The sequence below is a fragment of the Pseudophryne corroboree genome, chromosome 2, assembly GCF_028390025.1.
Source record: "Pseudophryne corroboree isolate aPseCor3 chromosome 2, aPseCor3.hap2, whole genome shotgun sequence".
NCBI classification, from domain to species: domain Eukaryota; kingdom Metazoa; phylum Chordata; class Amphibia; order Anura; family Myobatrachidae; genus Pseudophryne; species Pseudophryne corroboree.
The window spans coordinates 1,051,328,002-1,051,346,367 of NC_086445.1; the positions used below are offsets into that span (position 1 = coordinate 1,051,328,002).

An 18,366-nucleotide genomic window follows, 5' to 3' on the forward strand; every position below is an offset into this window, starting at 1 on the left:
CGTCTGTAGAATGCTGAGATATAGAGGGTGTGTGTAGAATGCTGAGTTATGGAGGGTGTCTGTAGAATGCTGAGATATGGAGGATGTCTGTAGAATGCTGAGATATGGAGGATGTTTGCAGAATGCTGAGATATGGAGGATATCTGTAAAATGCTGAGTTATAGAGGATGTCTGTAGAATGCTAAAATAGGGAGGAAGTCTGTAGAATGCTGAGATATGGAGGGCGTCTGCACAATGCACAGTTACAGAGTTGTCTGTAGAATGCTGAAATATGGAGGATGTCGGTGGAATGCACAGTTACGGAGGTGTCTGTAGAATGCTGAGATATGAAGGATGTCTAGAATGCTGAGATATGGAGGGTGTCTGTAGAATGCTGAGACATGCAGGATGTCTGTAGAATGCTGAGTTATGGAGGATGTCTGTAGAATGCTGAGTTATGGAGGATGTCTGTAGAATACTAAGTTATGGAGGATGTCTGTGGAATGCTGAGATGTGGAGGATGTCTGTAGAATGTTGAGAAATGTTGGATGTCTGTAGAATGCTAAGATATGGAGGGTCTCTGTAAAATGCTGAGTTATGGAGGGTGTCTGTAGAATGCTGCGATATGGAGGATGTCTGTAGAATGCTGGGATATGGAGGGTCTCTGTAGAATGCTGAGTTATGGAGGATCTCTGTAGAATGCTGAGTTATGGAGGGTGTCTTTAGAATGCTGAGATATGGAGGGTGTTTGTAGGATGCTGAGATATGGAGGATATCTCTATAATGCTGAGATATGGAGGGTGTCTGTAGAATGCTGAGTTATGGAGGGTGTCTGTAGAATGCTGCGATGTGGAGGATGTCTGTAGAATGCTGAGATATGGAGGGTCTCTGTACAATGCTGAGTTATGGAGGGTCTCTGTAGAATGCCGAGTTATGGAGGGTGTCTGTAGAATGCTGAGATATGGAGGATGTCTAGAATGCTGAGTTATGGAGGGTGTCTGTAGAATGCTGAGATATGGAGGGTGTTTGTAGAATTGTTAGGATCTCCTGTTCTGTACTGTCACGTCGCCATGGCAACCGGGAGGCAAGTGTTAGCGAAGTAACCTGAGCGCAGCTGATACTCCAGTCCGGATTTTTACTGTGTAGTGGTTACAGGCTCTGTGCACGGCAGGGAATCCAGCGCTGGTTTTGTGCTCACAGTCTGTGAGGTCTGAGTGGGGCGTGGACAGCACCTGCTATATAAACTATCCTCTCAGGCTAGGCAAATGCTGCTGAATCTTTGTTTGTTAGTCAATTCCAGAGAGTTAGCTAGTACTGCGTGACTTTGTATTTACTTGTTGCTTACTGCGAATAGGCCTTGGGATTCGGTACTTCATTCTGCCAATCCGGACCTAGCAGTAAGACTGGAGTCAGTTGTTTAACCTGCTGGGGTTCTTTTGCTATTCTGTGAACCCAGCAGGTTTGCGGCTGTACTCTCAGACCTGCTTGCTTAATCCTCCCTCACTGTGCAGGGCGTCCAGGTGTCAGTTTAGTGGCAGTAAGCTGAACCTGTGCCCTGCAAGTGGGGGTTAGGATTGTGGATACTCTCCTTGTGTCTATATTTCTATCTCTGACCAAGGAGTTTATTCCCACACCCGTTGGTAACCCTTTGGGGTTTTTCCTGTTGCTCTTAGCAACATCATTTTGGGTGCTCCACATGTTAAATCACTACATCTCGCTTCATTGTCCGCTCTATTCCATCTGAGCATTCCTGACACTAGGGAGACACCCAATTCCTGAGCCTTTGGGCTTCCCCGTTCATTTTGTGTTTATTAGTTATTCCATCACCTCCTGTGTATGTTATGTTATACTGTCTGTGAGTTCGTTTGCTTCGCTTCCCTCTCTGTTCATACACCGGTATACTCCTGTTAGCACTGGTGTGCGTAACATATTCAGCAGCCCTACTCCTGTTGAAATTTTGTGGGAATATGGAGCATACCCCTCAAAATACTTTGCAACAGGTGGTCGATCAGGTGCAGGTCCTGACTCGACAATTTAATGAGATGTCCATTAAAATGAACACCCCGCAGGCCGCTAGCGGAGCTCCCGCAGCAGCAGCGGCAAGTTTAGGGGTTAAGGAACCGAAAGTAAATCTCCCGGATCGTTTTTCTGGAGATCGCTCGCAGTTTTTTTGTTTCAAGGAGAGCTGTAAGCTATATTTCAGGCTTAGGCCCCAGTCTTCTGGGTCGGAGATTCAGCGGGTGGGCATGGTGATTTCCTTGCTACAAGGAGACCCACAGGTCTGGGCATATGGGTTGCAGCCTGACTGTCTGTCGCTTAAAAGTGTTGATGCTTTTTTTACGGCACTGGGCATTTTGTATGATGACCCTGACAAGACGGCTTCAACTGAGGCTCAGATTACGGTCCTAAAGCGGGGGCGACGGCCAGCTGAGGTTTATAGTACGGAGTTTCGGAGGTTGGCTCATGATACCCAGTGGAATGACCCAGCCCTGAGAAACCAGTACCGAAGGGGCCTTTCTGACAAGATAAAGGACCAACTGGTACAATATCCATCGCCTGATAGCTTAGATCAGCTCATGCAGTTATCCATCCGGGTGGATAGACGGCTGAGAGAGCGTAGGCTTGAAAGGGAGACCGCAGTTTCCTTTTTTCCCAAGGGAACCTCAGACTCTGAGGAATATTCCGAGGAGCCTATGCAGATTGGGGCTACCCGCCTCTCCTCGCGTGAGAAGACGCGGAGGAGACAGCAGGGTTTGTGTTTGTACTATGGGAATAAAGGTCATGTCGTAGTATCATGCCCAGAAAAGCCGGAAAACTTCAGGGCCTGAGGGTGATGGGAAATATCCTGTCAGGCCAGAAGTCAGATTTTCCCAAAAATACTTTTCTCATTCCGGTGACTTTGGAGATCCTCGGTCAAACTGTCAAGACTGAGGCCTTTGTTGACAGTGGGGCCGATGGGGTTTTCATGGACCGTCAATTCGCCCTGGAACACTCTGTTCCCTCAGTACCTTTGGCATCAGAGATTGAGATCTGTGGGTTAAACGGGGAACCATTGTCCCAGGGTAAAATTACCTCCTGCACCAGCCAAATTCCTTTGTTTATTGGAGCCACACACTCTGAAAAATTGTCATTCTATGTGACTGTCTGTTCTTTTGCCCCATTGGTTTTGGGGTTACCCTGGTTAAGGGCCCATAACCCTCAATTTAACTGGGTCTCTGGGGAGATTCTTAGTTGGGGTAGTGATTGTTTCAGGAGTTGCTTGAGCCTTCCAGTCAGGCTCTCGCAGCTACGTTTGCCAGGATTGTAGTGATGAGCGGATTCGGTTTTACTCGGTGTTACTCGGTTCTCAAAACCGAATCTTATTGGCTATCCAAAACACGTGACATCAGTGAGCCAATAAGATTCGGTTTTGAGAACCGAGTAAAACCGAGTAAAACCGAATCCGCTCATCATTGCCAGGATGTTATGCAGATTTTGCGGATGTGTTCTACAAAAAAGTTGCGGAGGTACTACCTCCCCATCGCCCCTATGACTGTGCCATTGATTTGTTGCCGGATGCTAAGCTTCCCAAGAGCAGGTTGTACTCCCTGTCACGTCCTGAGACTCAGGCTATGGCAGAGTACATTCAGGAGAACTTGGCTAAGGGATTTATCAGACCCTCACAGTCCCCAGTTGGGTCGGGGTTCTTCTTCGTGGGTAAAAAGGACGGTTCGTTGCGACCCTGCATCGACTTCAGGGAATTGAACCGTATCACGATTAAAAACTCGTACCCACTGCCTCTCATTTCGGTTTTGTTTGACCAGCTTCGTACTGCCACCATTTTTTCTAAGATTGACCTACGCGGTGCTTACAATCTAATCCGAATAAGAGAGGGGGATAAATGGAAGACTGCCTTTAATACCCACTCAGGGCATTATGAATATTTGGTGATGCCTTTTGGGCTCTCTAATGCCCCGGCAGTCTTCCAGGAATTCATGAACGATGTGCTCAGGGAATATTTGGATAGATTGTTAGTTGTTTATCTAGATGACATCCTAATCTTCTCCCATTCCCTGGAGGAACATCGGAAGCATGTACGCTTAGTCCTCCAGAAACTCAGAGACCACCAGCTTGGGGCGAAGCTGGAGAAGTGCGAATTTGAAGTCCAGCAAATCGCATTTCTAGGGTATATTATCTCCTCAGAAGGTTTCCAAATGGAGGGTTCTAAGCTACAGGCAGTCCTGGATTGGGTGCAGCCCACTAGTTTGAAGGCGCTTCAGCGTTTTCTGGGCTTTGCGAATTTTTATAGATGGTTCATCGCTGGATTTTCGTCTATAGTGGCCCCCTTGGTGGCACTCACTAAGAAAGGGGCGGATGTTGCTCACTGGTCTTGTGAGGCCAAAGCGGCCTTTGCCCATCTCAAAAGGGCATTTGTCTCGGCCAAGGTGCTGCGACACCCAGATCCAGAGCGTCCTTTTGTGGTAGAAGTGGATGCCTCTGAGATAGGTATTGGGGCAGTGCTCTCTCAGATGGGGGTGTCTGATAATCGCCTTCATCCCTGTGCTTACTTTTCCCGTAAATTTTCGTCTGCCGAGATGAATTATGATGTGGGTAACTGGGAATTGTTGGCTATAAAGGATGCACTCGGGGAGTGGAGACACTGGCTTGAGGGGGCTAAGTTTGTGGTCTCAATTCTCACCGACCATAAGAATCTGGCATATTTAGAGTCAGCGAAGCGGCTCAATGCCAGGCAAGCACGATGGGCTTTGTTTTTTGCTCGCTGTAATTTTTTGATAACATATCGCCCTGGGTCAAAAAACATCAAGGCTGATGCGCTCTCGCTGAGTTTTGCTCCAGTCCAAGAGACCACCGAGGAGCCATTGCCCATTGTGTCCCCATCATGTATTAAAGTGGGCATTACCCAGGACCTCTTGTCATTAGTCCTTAGAGCACAGGAGCAGGCTCCTCCAGACCTTCCGGTAGGTCTCTTGTTTGTGCCTCCTAGGTTAAGACAGCGAGTGTTCCTGGAATTCCATGCCAAGAGGTCGGCAGGGCATCCGGGTATTGCCAGAACTCGGGAGTTGCTGTCTAGGGCGGTGTGGTGGCCCTCGGTGGCTAGGGATGTGGATCAGTGGGTTCGGGCATGTGACGTTTGTGCCCGAAATAAAACTCCTAGAGGGGTTCCTGTCGGCCCATTACATCCACTCTCTATTCCATCTAAGCCATGGACCCACATTTCCATGGATTTTGTGGTGGACTTGCCCAAATCCTCGGGGATGACAGCCATTTGGGTTGTCGTTGACAGGTTTTCGAAGATGGCGCATTTCGTTCCACTGGTTGGGTTGCCATCGGCCAGACGCCTGTCTGAGTTATTTATGCAGCATGTTGTGCGCCTCCACGGGTTGCCACTTGATGTGGTCTCTGACCGTGGATCCCAGTTTGTGGCCAAATTCTGGAGGGCATTTTGTTCTGATCTCCAGATTTCTGTGAGCTTGTCGTCAGGCTACCATCCACAGTCTAATGGGCAGACTGAGAGGGTGAACCAGTCCTTGGAGCAGTTCCTCAGGTGTTATGTCTCCAAGTGTCATACTGACTGGGTTGCTCATCTGTCCATGGCGGAGTTTGCCTATAACAACGCGGCTCACTCTGCTACAGGGATCTCTCCCTTCCTTTGTGTGTATGGGCATCATCCTAAGGCCAATTCTTTTGACCCCCTGGATTCCACGCCTGGTGGTTCCTCTGTGGTTTCGGCCCTTAGGGGTATTTGGAGGAAAGTTAAGAAAGCCCTTGTGTCTGTGTCATTAGTGACCAAAAAGGTTTTTGATAAGCGGAGAAGACCCTGCAGCTTTAAATTAGGAAACTTCGTCTGGTTGTCCACCAAGAATTTGAAGTTGAGACAGCCATCTCATAAGTTAGGCCCTCGGTTCATCGGCCCTTATAAGATCACCAGGGTTATCAATCCGGTGGCATTTCAGTTAGATCTGCCCCGTTCATTGGGTATCAATAAAACATTTCATTGTTCCCTTTTAAAACTGGCGGTTAGTAATCCTTCTTCCAGTGGAAGACCTTCTCCTCTTCTGATACGGGGTCAGAGGGAGTTTATGGTTGAAAGGGTTCTTGACTCCAAGATGGTTCGGGTCAGCTGTCATTTTTGGTGCACTGGAAGGGGTATGGCCCGGAGGAGCGGTCATGGGTGCGCAGTTGTGATCTTCATGCCCCCAGACTGATACGCTCTTTCTTCTCGCAGTTCCCCGATAAACCCGGTGGTAGGGGTTCTTTGACCCCTAGTCAGATGGGGGGTACTGTTAGGATCTCCTGTTCTGTACTGCCACGTCGCCATGGCAACCGGGAGGCAAGTGTTAGCGAAGTAACCTGAGCGCAGCTGATACTCCGGTCCGGGTTTTTACTGTGTAGTGGTTACAGGCTCTGTGCACGGCAGGGAATCCGGCGCTGGTTTTGTGCTCACAGTCTGTGAGGTCTGAGTGGGGCGTGGACAGCACCTGCTATATAAACCATCCTCTCAGGCTAGGCAAATGCTGCTGAATCTTTGTTTGTTAGTCAGTTCCAGAGAGTTAGCTAGTACTGTGTGACTTTGTATTTACTTGTTGCTTACTGCGAATAGGCCTTGGGATTCGGTACTTCATTCTGCCAATCCGGACCTAGCAGTAAGACTGGAGTCAGTTGTTTGACCTGCTGGGGTTCTTTTGCTATTCTGTGAACCCAGCAGGTTTGCGGCTGTACTCTCAGACCTGCTTGCTTAATCCTCCCTCACTGTGCAGGGCGTCCAGGTGTCAGTTTAGTGGCAGTAAGCTGAACCTGTGCCCTGCAAGTGGGGGTTAGGATTGTGGATACTCTCCTTGTGTCTATATTTCTATCTCTGACCAAGGAGTTTATTCCCACACCCGTTGGTAACCCTTTGGGGTTTTTCCTGTTGCTCTTAGCAACATCATTTTGGGTGCTCCACATGTTAAATCACTACATCTCGCTTCATTGTCCGCTCTATTCCATCTGAGCATTCCTGACACTAGGGAGACACCCAATTCCTGAGCCTTTGGGCTTCCCCGTTCATTTTGTGTTTATTAGTTATTCCATCACCTCCTGTGTATGTTATGTTATACTGTCTGTGAGTTCGTTTGCTTCGCTTCCCTCTCTGTTCATACACCGGTATACTCCTGTTAGCACTGGTGTGCGTAACAAGAATGCTGAGATATGGAGGATATCTCTATAATGCTGAGTTATGGAGGATGTCTGTAGAATGCTAAAATAGGGAGGGTGTCTGTAGAATGCTGAGATATGGAGGATTTCTGTGCAATGCACAGTAACGGAGGTATCTGTAGAATGCTGAAATATGGAGGATGTCTGTGGAATGCACAGTTATGGAGGTGTCTGTAGAATGCTGAGATATAAAGACTGTCTGTAGAATGCTGAGATATGGAGGATGTCTGTAGAATGCTGAGTTATGGAGGATGTCTGTAGAATACTAAGTTATGGAGGATGTCTGTAGAATACTGAGATAAGGAGGGTGTCTGTAGAATGCTGAGATATGAAGACTGTCTGTAGAATGCTGAGATATGGAGGATGTCTGTAGAATGCTGAGTTATGGAGGATGTCTGTAGAATGCTGAGTTATGGAGGATGTCTGTAGAATGCTGAGATACTGTATGGAGGGTGTCTGTAGAATGCTGAGATATGGAGGGTGTCTGTAGAATGCTGAGTTATGGAGGGTGTCTGTAGAATGCTGAGATATGGAGGATGTCTGTAGAATGCTGAGTTATGGAGGATGTCTGTAGAATGCTGAGACATGTTGGATGTCTGTATCCTTGAGGTCACCACTTCCTAGGAGAGCCCTCAGAAGACACTCTGCCTGGACTACTGTGAGTCTTGAAAGGCAGAAATTTCCAGATGGATAAGACATATACCACGAGCTGGAACAATGCCATACTCATATGCTGCTCTTGCAGGGCTGGAATGTACAGCTAATATAGGTAATACAGAACAGAAGGATATGCGAACCACTACTAACTATAAGAACAGGAACATCACATCTCCAAAAATGACTGCACCTCTCTTGGGAGATTCCATTATAAGAGCAGCACATCTGGGAAAAGCTACTGAAGTAGAGAAACAGGTAAGGTTTACCTAGAGCTTCAGGGGATAAAGAGCACATTTTAAAAATCATGATGGCAGCAAGAATAGATGGGAGGTGGATGTCATTTTCCTCCTAGGGGCAAAGGACCTGGCTAATGCTGAACTCATGGCCATAAAAGATGAATTTAGGAAGTTAGGGACTGCTCCGGTGATTATTGCAGCGCTGCTGCTACCGACATGGGACTCTGGAGGGGAAAGTATTCAAGAAATGAGTGTAGAGTGTGCACCCCTCATCTGAGGCCAGTGGCAGTCTTCTGATATACTCACATCTGTGACATTCACAACTCCAATTTGAGGCCTGAACAGGTCAATGTGGAATGTCCTCTCCCAGTATGTCACCAGCTGTAGACAGAAGAGAGAGGGTTGACTATGACATCATTTAGAATGCCATATGACATCATTCAGAGAATTTGTAATTCAACTGAACATTAAACATGGGTGATATTTTTTTCAGCATGCAGTGCAACTCCCATTGCCTGACCTGACTATCCTGTGCGACTGGAAACTGCGTTCCTGACTTGGCTATCTGTGTGAGTTCTGACACTCGGCTTCTTCTGTGTAATCCGGATCCCTGGCGCAAGCCACACATGCTCCTCTGGAGCCTTAATGACTTCCCGACACTGTGTCTGCCAGAGCAGACACTGTGTGTAACCCTGTGTCTGCCAGAGCAATAATGATTGTTACATTTACCCGGTCTCAGGCATATGGCTTCTTCCGAGACACTTGCCCTATAGGAATCTGCACCTTACACACATTCTGGGAGCTGAGGGTAGATCAAGCTGTGATGGGCGGTAACCTTCTCTTACTGCACTGACGTGCCTTCACTACTCCACCCTTTCTCATCACCAATGATGATCCAACCAATGCTGCTTGTAAGATCCTCTACATTACCATATTGTATTGACTTGTGATGTCACCGTAACGACCCATCTTAGATCTTCCTAATATCTGCCCTGGTCAGGCCTGACCAAGTATCACAGTGCAAAAGTTCTGCTCTGGAACAGACTGCTATTCATGTCCATGTACATTACCCAATGTCCCTGTCAAGGTCTTTGCAGAAAAGCACATGTGCTGCTGACCACAAATAGAGGAAATGTGGTTCTTTTCCCCCATAATCATTGTTCTTATGCCACCTCTGCCCTTCACTGGTCACACGTTTCCCACAGCATCTACAACTGTTATTCCGCTATCTCATGTAACAATGTCTTCACCGCAGGTCTTATATTGTGTGATCATTTTGGCATTTTACCTTTTATCTCTTTGTTTGAATCATAAACCCTCAATGTATGACATTATGTAATGCGTTCATTGTTTATAAATAAAGTGTAATAAAAATCTCACCAGTGGGAAATCATCAGGATCGATCCAGACTATGCTGAGTTCAGGGTTCTCTGTATTTTCTCTGGCAACTTCCTTCAGGATCTGGACAAACTCATAACCATCTAAAATAAGATCCGGTGAGAATCACCACAGGGGCGGAGATATCAGTAGAGACCAAGTGAGAATACCACTACTGCTAACATAACAATCCTTCTTGTCATCACCATAACCAACTTACTAATCATCATCCACCATAATCAATCATCATCGCCACTCTCATCATCATTACTCTTAGCACCATCATCACCACCACCATAACCACCTTACTAATCATCACCCACCTTGAGCATTCATCATCATCGCCACTCTCATCATCATCATATTCATCATCATTACTTAGCACTATCATCACAACCACCATAACCAACTTACTAATCATCATCCACCATAATCATTCATCATCATCGCCACTCTCATCATCACCACCACCACCATATTCATCACCATTACTCTTAGCACCATCATCACCACCCCCATAACCACCTTACTAATCATCACCCACTTTGAGCATTCATCATCATCGCCACTCTCATCATCATCATATTCATCATTATTACTCTTAGCACCATCATCACCACCACCATAACCACCTTACTAATCATCACCCACCTTGAGCATTCATCATCATCGCCACTCTCATCATCATCATATTCATCATCATTACTCTTAGCACCATCATCACCACCACCACCACCATAACCACCTTACTAATCATCACCCACCTTGAGCATTCATCATCATCATCACCACCACCATATTCATCATCATTACTCTTAGCACCATCATCACCACCACCACCATAACCATCATCACCATATTCATCATCATTACTCTTAGCACCATCATCATCACCACCATAACCACCTTACTAATCATCACCCACCTTGAGCATTCATCATCATCATCACCACCACTCTCATCATCACCATCATCACCATATTCATCATTATTACTTTTAGCACCATCATCACCACCACCATAACCATCATCACCATATTCATAATCATTACTCTTAGCACCATCATCCTTACCACCATAACCACCTTACTAATCATCACCCAACTTGAGCATTCATCATCATCATCATCATCATCATCATCATCATCATCTCTCACCATCATCATCATCATCACCATATTCATCATCATTACTCTTAGTACCATCATCACCACCACCATAACCATCATCACCATATTCATCATCCATACTCTTAGCACCATCATCACCACCACAACCACCTTACTAATCATCATCCACCTTGAGCATTCATCATCATCATCGCCACTCTCATCATCATCATCATCACCATATTCATCATCATTACTCTTAGCACCATCATCACCACCACCATAACCACCTTACTAATCATCACCCACCTTGAGCATTCATCATCATCGCCACTCTCATCATCATCATCATCATCATCACCATATTCATCATCAGTACTCTTAGCACCATCATCACCACCACCATAACCACCTTACTAATCATCACCCACCTTGAGCATTCATCATCATCATCGCCACTCTCATCATCATCATCATCATCATCATCATCATCATCACCACCACCATATTCATCATCATTACTCTTAGCACCATCACCACAACCATAACCACCTTACTAATCATTACCCACCTTGAGCATTCATCATCATCATCATCGCCACTCTCATCATCATCATCATCATCATCACCACCACCATATTCATCATCATTACTCTTAGCACCATCATCACCACCACCATAACCACCTTACTAATCATCACCCACCTTGAGCATTCATCATCATCATCATCATCATCATCGCCACTCTCATCGTCATCATCATCATCATCACCATATTCATCATCATTACTCTTAGCACCATCATCACCACCACCATAACCACCTTACTAATCATCACCCACCTTGAGCATTTATCATTATCGCCACTCTCATCATCATCACCACCATATTCATCATCATTACTCTTAGCACGATCATCACCACCACCATAACCACCTTACTAATCATTACCCACCTTGAGCATTCATCATCACCACTCTCATCATCATATGAGTAGAGACCAAGGGAGAATACCACTACTGCTAACATAACATAATCCTTCTTGTCATCACCATAACCAACTTACTAATCATCATCCACCATAACCAATCATCATCGCCACTCTCATCATCATTACTCTTAGCACCATCATCACCACCACCACCACCATAACCACCTTACTAATCATCACCCACCTTCAGCATTTATCATCGCCACTCTCATCATCATCATATTCATCATCATTACTCTTAGCACCATCATCACCACCACCACCATAACCACCTTACTAATCATCAACCACCTTGAGCATTCATCATCATTGCCACTCATCATCATCATCATCACCACCACCACCATATTCATCATCATTACTCTTAGCACCATCATCACCACCACCACCACCACCATAACCACCTTACTAATCATCACCCACCTTGAGCATTCATCATCATCATCATCATCATCGCCACTTTCATCATCATCATCATCATCATCATCACCATATTCATCATCATTACTCTTAGCACCATCATCTCCACCACCAAAACCACCTTACTAATCATCACCCACCTTGAGCATTCATCATCATCATCATCATCATCGCCACTCTCATCATCATCATCATCATCATCATCACCACATTCATCATCATTACTCTTAGCACCATCATCACCACCACCATAACCATCTTACTAATCATCACCCACCTTGAGCATTCATCATCATTGCCACTCTCATCATCATCATCATCATCATCATCATCACCATATTCATCATCATTACTCTTAGCACCATCATCACCACCACCACCATAACCACCTTACTAATCATCACCCACCTTGAGCATTCATCATCATCATCATCGCCACTCTCATCATCACCATATTCATCATCATTACTCTTAGCACCATCATCACCACCACCACCACCAAAACACCTTACTAATCATCACCCACCTTGAGCATTCATCATCATCATCATCATTGCCACTCTCATCATCATCACCACCACCATATTCATCATCATTACTCTTAGCACCATCATCACCACCACCATAACCACCTTACTAATAATCACCCACCTTGAGCATTCATCATTATCGCCGCTCTCATCATCATCACCATATTCATCATTACTCTTAGCACCATCATCACCACCACCACCACCATAACCACCTTACTAATCATTACCCACCTTGAGCATTCATCATCACCACTCTCATCATCATCATCATCATCACCACCACCATATTCATCATCATTACTCTTAGCACCACCATAACCACCTTACTAATCATCACCCACCTTGAGCATTCATCATCATCATCATCGCCACTCTCATCATCATCATCATCATCATCACCACCACCACCATATTCATCATCATTACTCTTAGCACCATCATGGCCACAACCATAACCACCTTACTAATCATCACCCACCTTGAGCATTCATCATTATCGCCGCTCTCATCATCATCACCATATTCATCATCATTACTCTTAGCACCATGATCACCACCACCACCATAACCACCTTACTAATCATCACCCACCTTGAGCATTCATCATCACCTCTCTCATCATCATCATCATCATCATCATCATCACCATATTCATCATCATTACTCTTAGCACCATCACCACCACCACCACCACCATAACCACCTTACTAATCATCACCTACATTGAGCATTCATCATCATCACCACTCTCATCATCATCACCACCACCATATTCATCATCATTACTCTTAGCACCATCATCACCACCACCATAACCACCTTAATAATCATCACCCACCTTGAGCATTCATCAACATCGCCGCTCTCATCATCATCACCACCATATTCATCATTACTCTTAGCACCATCATCACCACCACCACCATAACCACCTTACTAATCATCACCCACCTTGAGCATTCATCATCACCACTCTCATCATCATCATCATCATCATCATCATCACCATATTCATCATCATTACTCTTAGCACCATCACCACCACCACCATAACCACCTTACTAATCATCACCTACATTGAGCATTCATCATCATCGCCGCTCTCATCATCATCACCACCATATTCATCATTACTCTTAGCACCATCATCACCACCACCATAACCACCTTACTAATCATCACCCACCTTGAGCATTCATCATCATAGCCACTCTCATCATCATCATCACCATATTCATCATCATTACTCTTAGCTCCATCATCACCACCACCATAACCATCTTACTAATCATCACCCACCTAAAGCATTCAGCATCATCATAGCCACTCTCATCATCAGCATCCCCATATTCATCATCATTAATCTTAGCACCATTATCATCACCACCACCATAACCACCTTACTTATCACCCACCTTGAGCATGCATTGTGTGAAATCCTAAGTCAGAATATGAACATGACTCCATTATGTATGAAAGTGACGTACTGTAGGTAGCTATTCATAAATAAGATTTCCAGAGATTTCCAGTAAGCAAAATATCTGATTATTGAGAAATGCTCCCACGCTTGAAGCAAGAACACGGAGCCTGGCACTACCGGCTAACTACTAGAAACTTGCCAGAACATTTTAAGGCCAAAATGCTGTTACACAGTGGTACTTGCATGATCAGAATGCTGCATAGGTTCAGCACACTATAATAAACTGTAGATAAGAGAATGATAAATGTATATTCATACAGGGCACATGTTTTGGCATGCTCAGAGTGTTTTTCTTTGTCTTTGTACTGACGGAACGGTTAGAAAAGGGCACACACGCCCAATACAGCTGGTGAATATAGGAAACACAACTGTCTCCGATCGTAATCAGGTGCCTGCTAAAATCACATTAATTCTTCAAAGAACTCTATTGGGTCAGGAGAGATTTCACAATTGTCATAACCACTGTCATCATCATCATTATCATCACTGCCACTGTAAACACCATCAGCACCACAGTCATCATTACCACCAAAACCACATAATCACCCACCATAATTACTCATCATCATCATCATCATCATCCCCATAACCGCATTAATAATAATCACCACCATCATCATCATAGTCATCATCATAGTCATCACTACTCTCAACACATCATTGCCACCATCATCAAAAGCACCATAACCACATTAATAATAATCACCATAAGCACCCATCATCATCGTCACTCTCATCATTATCATCATCACCACCATCACCACCACCACCACAGTAGTCATCATCATTATTACAACAACAACACCATCATCATCATCATCACCATCATCATCATCATCATCATCATCATTATTATCATATCACCCATGGTAACAACTCATTATTACCACCACTCTCATCATTATCATCCCCATCATCATCATCATTACTCTCAGCACCATCATCACCATCACCTCTAAAAGCACATTAATAATAATCACCATGATTACTTATCATTGTCATACTCTCTTTATTATCATCATCATCATCATCACCACCACCAGTCATTATCATCATTATTACCACCACTCTCATCATCATCATCATCATCATCATCACTATCATCATCATCATCATCATCATCATCATTACTCTCAGCACCATCATCACCATCACCACCACCACCACCACCACCACCACCACCACAGTAGTCATCATCATCATTATTACAACACCATCACCACCACCACCACCACCACCACCACCACATCACCCACAGTAACCACTCATTATTATCAGCACTCTCATCATCACCACCATCATCATCATCATCATCATCATTACTCTCAGCACCATCATCACCACCACCACCACCACCACCACCACCACCTCTAAAAGCACATTAATAATAATCACCATGATTACTTATCATTGTCATACTCTCTTTATTATCATCACCACCACCACCACCACCAGTCATTATCATCATTATTACCACCACTCTCATCAACATCACCATCATCATCATCATTACTCTCAGCACCATCATCACCATCACCACCACCACCACCACCTCTAAAAGCACATTAATAATAATCACCATGATTACTTATCATTGTCATACTCTCTTTATTATCATCATCATCATCATCACCACCACCACCACCACCACCACCACCACCAGTCATTACCATCATTATGTTCAACACCATCATCACTACCACAATCATCACCATAACCACAGTAATAACCATCACCCACCATAATCACTCATCATCCTCATCACCACTAGTCATCATAATTACTCTCAATACCATCACCACCACCACAAAAGCCACAATAATAATCACTCACCATAATAACTCATCATTATTTCCACTCTCATCATCATCATTACCATCATTACCAAAGTAGTCATCATCATCATCATCATCATCATCATCATCATAATCACCATAACCACATTAATAATCATCACCATAAGCACCCATCATCATAGTCATTTTCATCATTATCATCATCATTACCACCACAGTAGTCGTCATTATCATCATCATCATCATCATCATCATCATCACCACAACAACACCATCATCCTCATCATCACATCACCCACAGTAACCACTCATTATTATCACCACTCTCATCATTGTCATCACCATCATCATCATCATTACTCTCAGTACCATCATCACCACCACCACTAAAAGCACATTAATAATAATCACCATGATTACTTATCATTGTCATACTCTATTATCATCATCACCACCAGTCATCATCATCATCATCATAATTATCATCAAAATAACATTATTATCATAATAACCTGTCATCATCAACAACAACAACAACAACAACAACACAGTCATAATTTCCAATATCATGCTCAACACCATAATCACTACCACAATCATCATTACCACAAATCACTATCATCATCATTATCATCATCATCATCATCGTCATCATCATCAGCCCCACCTGAGGAAACCAGGGCAACCCAATGCATAACAGAGTAGTAACCTCCTGTCCTATCACCATCCCATGGAACATGTCACCTGAGGAGACCAGGACAACCCAACATCAGAAAGAGCAGTAACTCCTGTCTCATCACCACATCATGGAACATGTCACCTGAGATCAGGACAGGAAAACACAATGCAAGGAGATCTGGCCAACCCAATGCATGAAAGAGCAGTAACCTCATGTCCCGTCACCACATCGAAAATGTCACCTGAGGAGATCAGAACAACCCAATGTATGAAAGAGCAGCACCTTCCTGAACTATCACCATCACCACATAACGGAACATGTCACCTGAGGAAATCAGGACAACCCAATGTGTGATGAAGCAGTAACCTCCTATTCAATCACCACATCATGGATCATGTCACCCAAGGGGACCAGGACAACTCAATGTATGAAAGAGCAGTAACCCCCTGTCTCAACCACATTATGGAACATGTTACCTGAGGAGACAGAACAACCCAATATATGAAAGGGCAGTAAACCCCTGTCCTATCACCACATCATGGAACATGTCACCTGAGGAGACCAGAACAACCCAATGTATGAAAGGGCAGTAACCTCCTGTCCTATCACCACATCACGGAACATATCACCAGAGGAGACCAGAACAACCCAATGTATGAAAGGGCAGTAACCTCCTGTCCTATCACCACATCGTGGAACATGTCACCTGAGGAGACCAGAACAACCCAATGCATGAAAGGGCAGTAACCTCCTGTCCTATCACCACATCACGGAACATGTCACCTGAGGAAACCAGAACAACCCAATGTATGAAAGAGCAGTAACCTTCTGTCCTATCACATCATGAAACATGTCATCTGAGGAGACCAGAACAACCCAGTGTATGAAAGGGCAGTAACCTCCTGTCCTATCACCACATCACGGAACATATCACCAGAGGAGACCAGAACAACCCAATGTATGAAAGGACAGTAACCTCCTGTCCTATCACCACATCATGGAACATGTCACCTGAGGAGACCAGAACAACCCAATGTATGAAAAGGCAGTAACCTCCTGTCCTATCACCACATCACGGAACATATCACCAGAGGAGACCAGAACAACCCAATGTATGAAAGGACAGTAACCTCCTGTCCTATCACCACATCACGGAACAAGTCACCTGAGGAAACCAGAAAAACCCAATGTATGAAAGAGCAGTAACCTTCTGTCCTATCACATCATGGAACATGTCATCTGAGGAGACCAGAACAACCCAATGTATGAAAGGGCAGTAACCTCCTGTCCTATCACATCACGGAACATGTCACCAGAGGAGACCAGAACAACCCAATGTATGAAAGGGCAGTAACCTCCTGTCCTATCACCACATCACGGAACATGTCAACTGAGGAGACCAGAACAACTCAATATATGAAAGGGCAGTAACCTCCTGTCCTATCACCATATAATGGAACATGTCACCTGAGGAAACCAGAACAACCCAATGTATGAAAGACCATTTTGTTGGCCTCTTGACACCTTGCCATGTTTTATCTTCAATATTAGGGGAATTAATGATCACATTCTAGCATCTATATAGTGACCCTTCGCCAGGGTTCTCAGGGAGGGGCATTACTGGAAAATAACTGGTGGTCTCACTCTTACCTGGGTCCTCCTCCTCTGCAAAGGCCACAATGTGGATTCCATTCAGGTCATCCTCCTGTGACAGAGATACAGACTCATTCATAACTTTAAATAAGTAATAACAGAATAATGCACATGGGACACTATATTATCTCATATATAACGTAATCTGTACAGGAGGGAAACGCTCCTGGCGACTAGCCATATACAGCGCACCCTGTCTATATACCCTCCGCGTGGTGACTGTCGCTATGACATGGGAGACAGGGACACAGCTTATATTTTC

General features: G+C 44.7%; 1 protein-coding gene across 1 annotated transcript in view; it reads right to left on the reverse strand.

The window, feature by feature from the left end:
* The window catches only part of CASQ2 (calsequestrin 2), a 180,114-nt gene that overhangs the window by 5,203 nt on the left and 156,545 nt on the right, over positions 1–18,366 (reverse strand). Inside the window, exons 8-10 of the mRNA XM_063956896.1 lie at positions 18,102–18,156; positions 9,447–9,547; positions 8,373–8,447 (exon numbers count right to left, since the gene is read on the reverse strand). Coding sequence (XP_063812966.1) covers positions 8,373–8,447; positions 9,447–9,547; positions 18,102–18,156 — 231 coding nt within the window. The remainder of the gene's footprint in view (positions 1–8,372; positions 8,448–9,446; positions 9,548–18,101; positions 18,157–18,366) is intronic.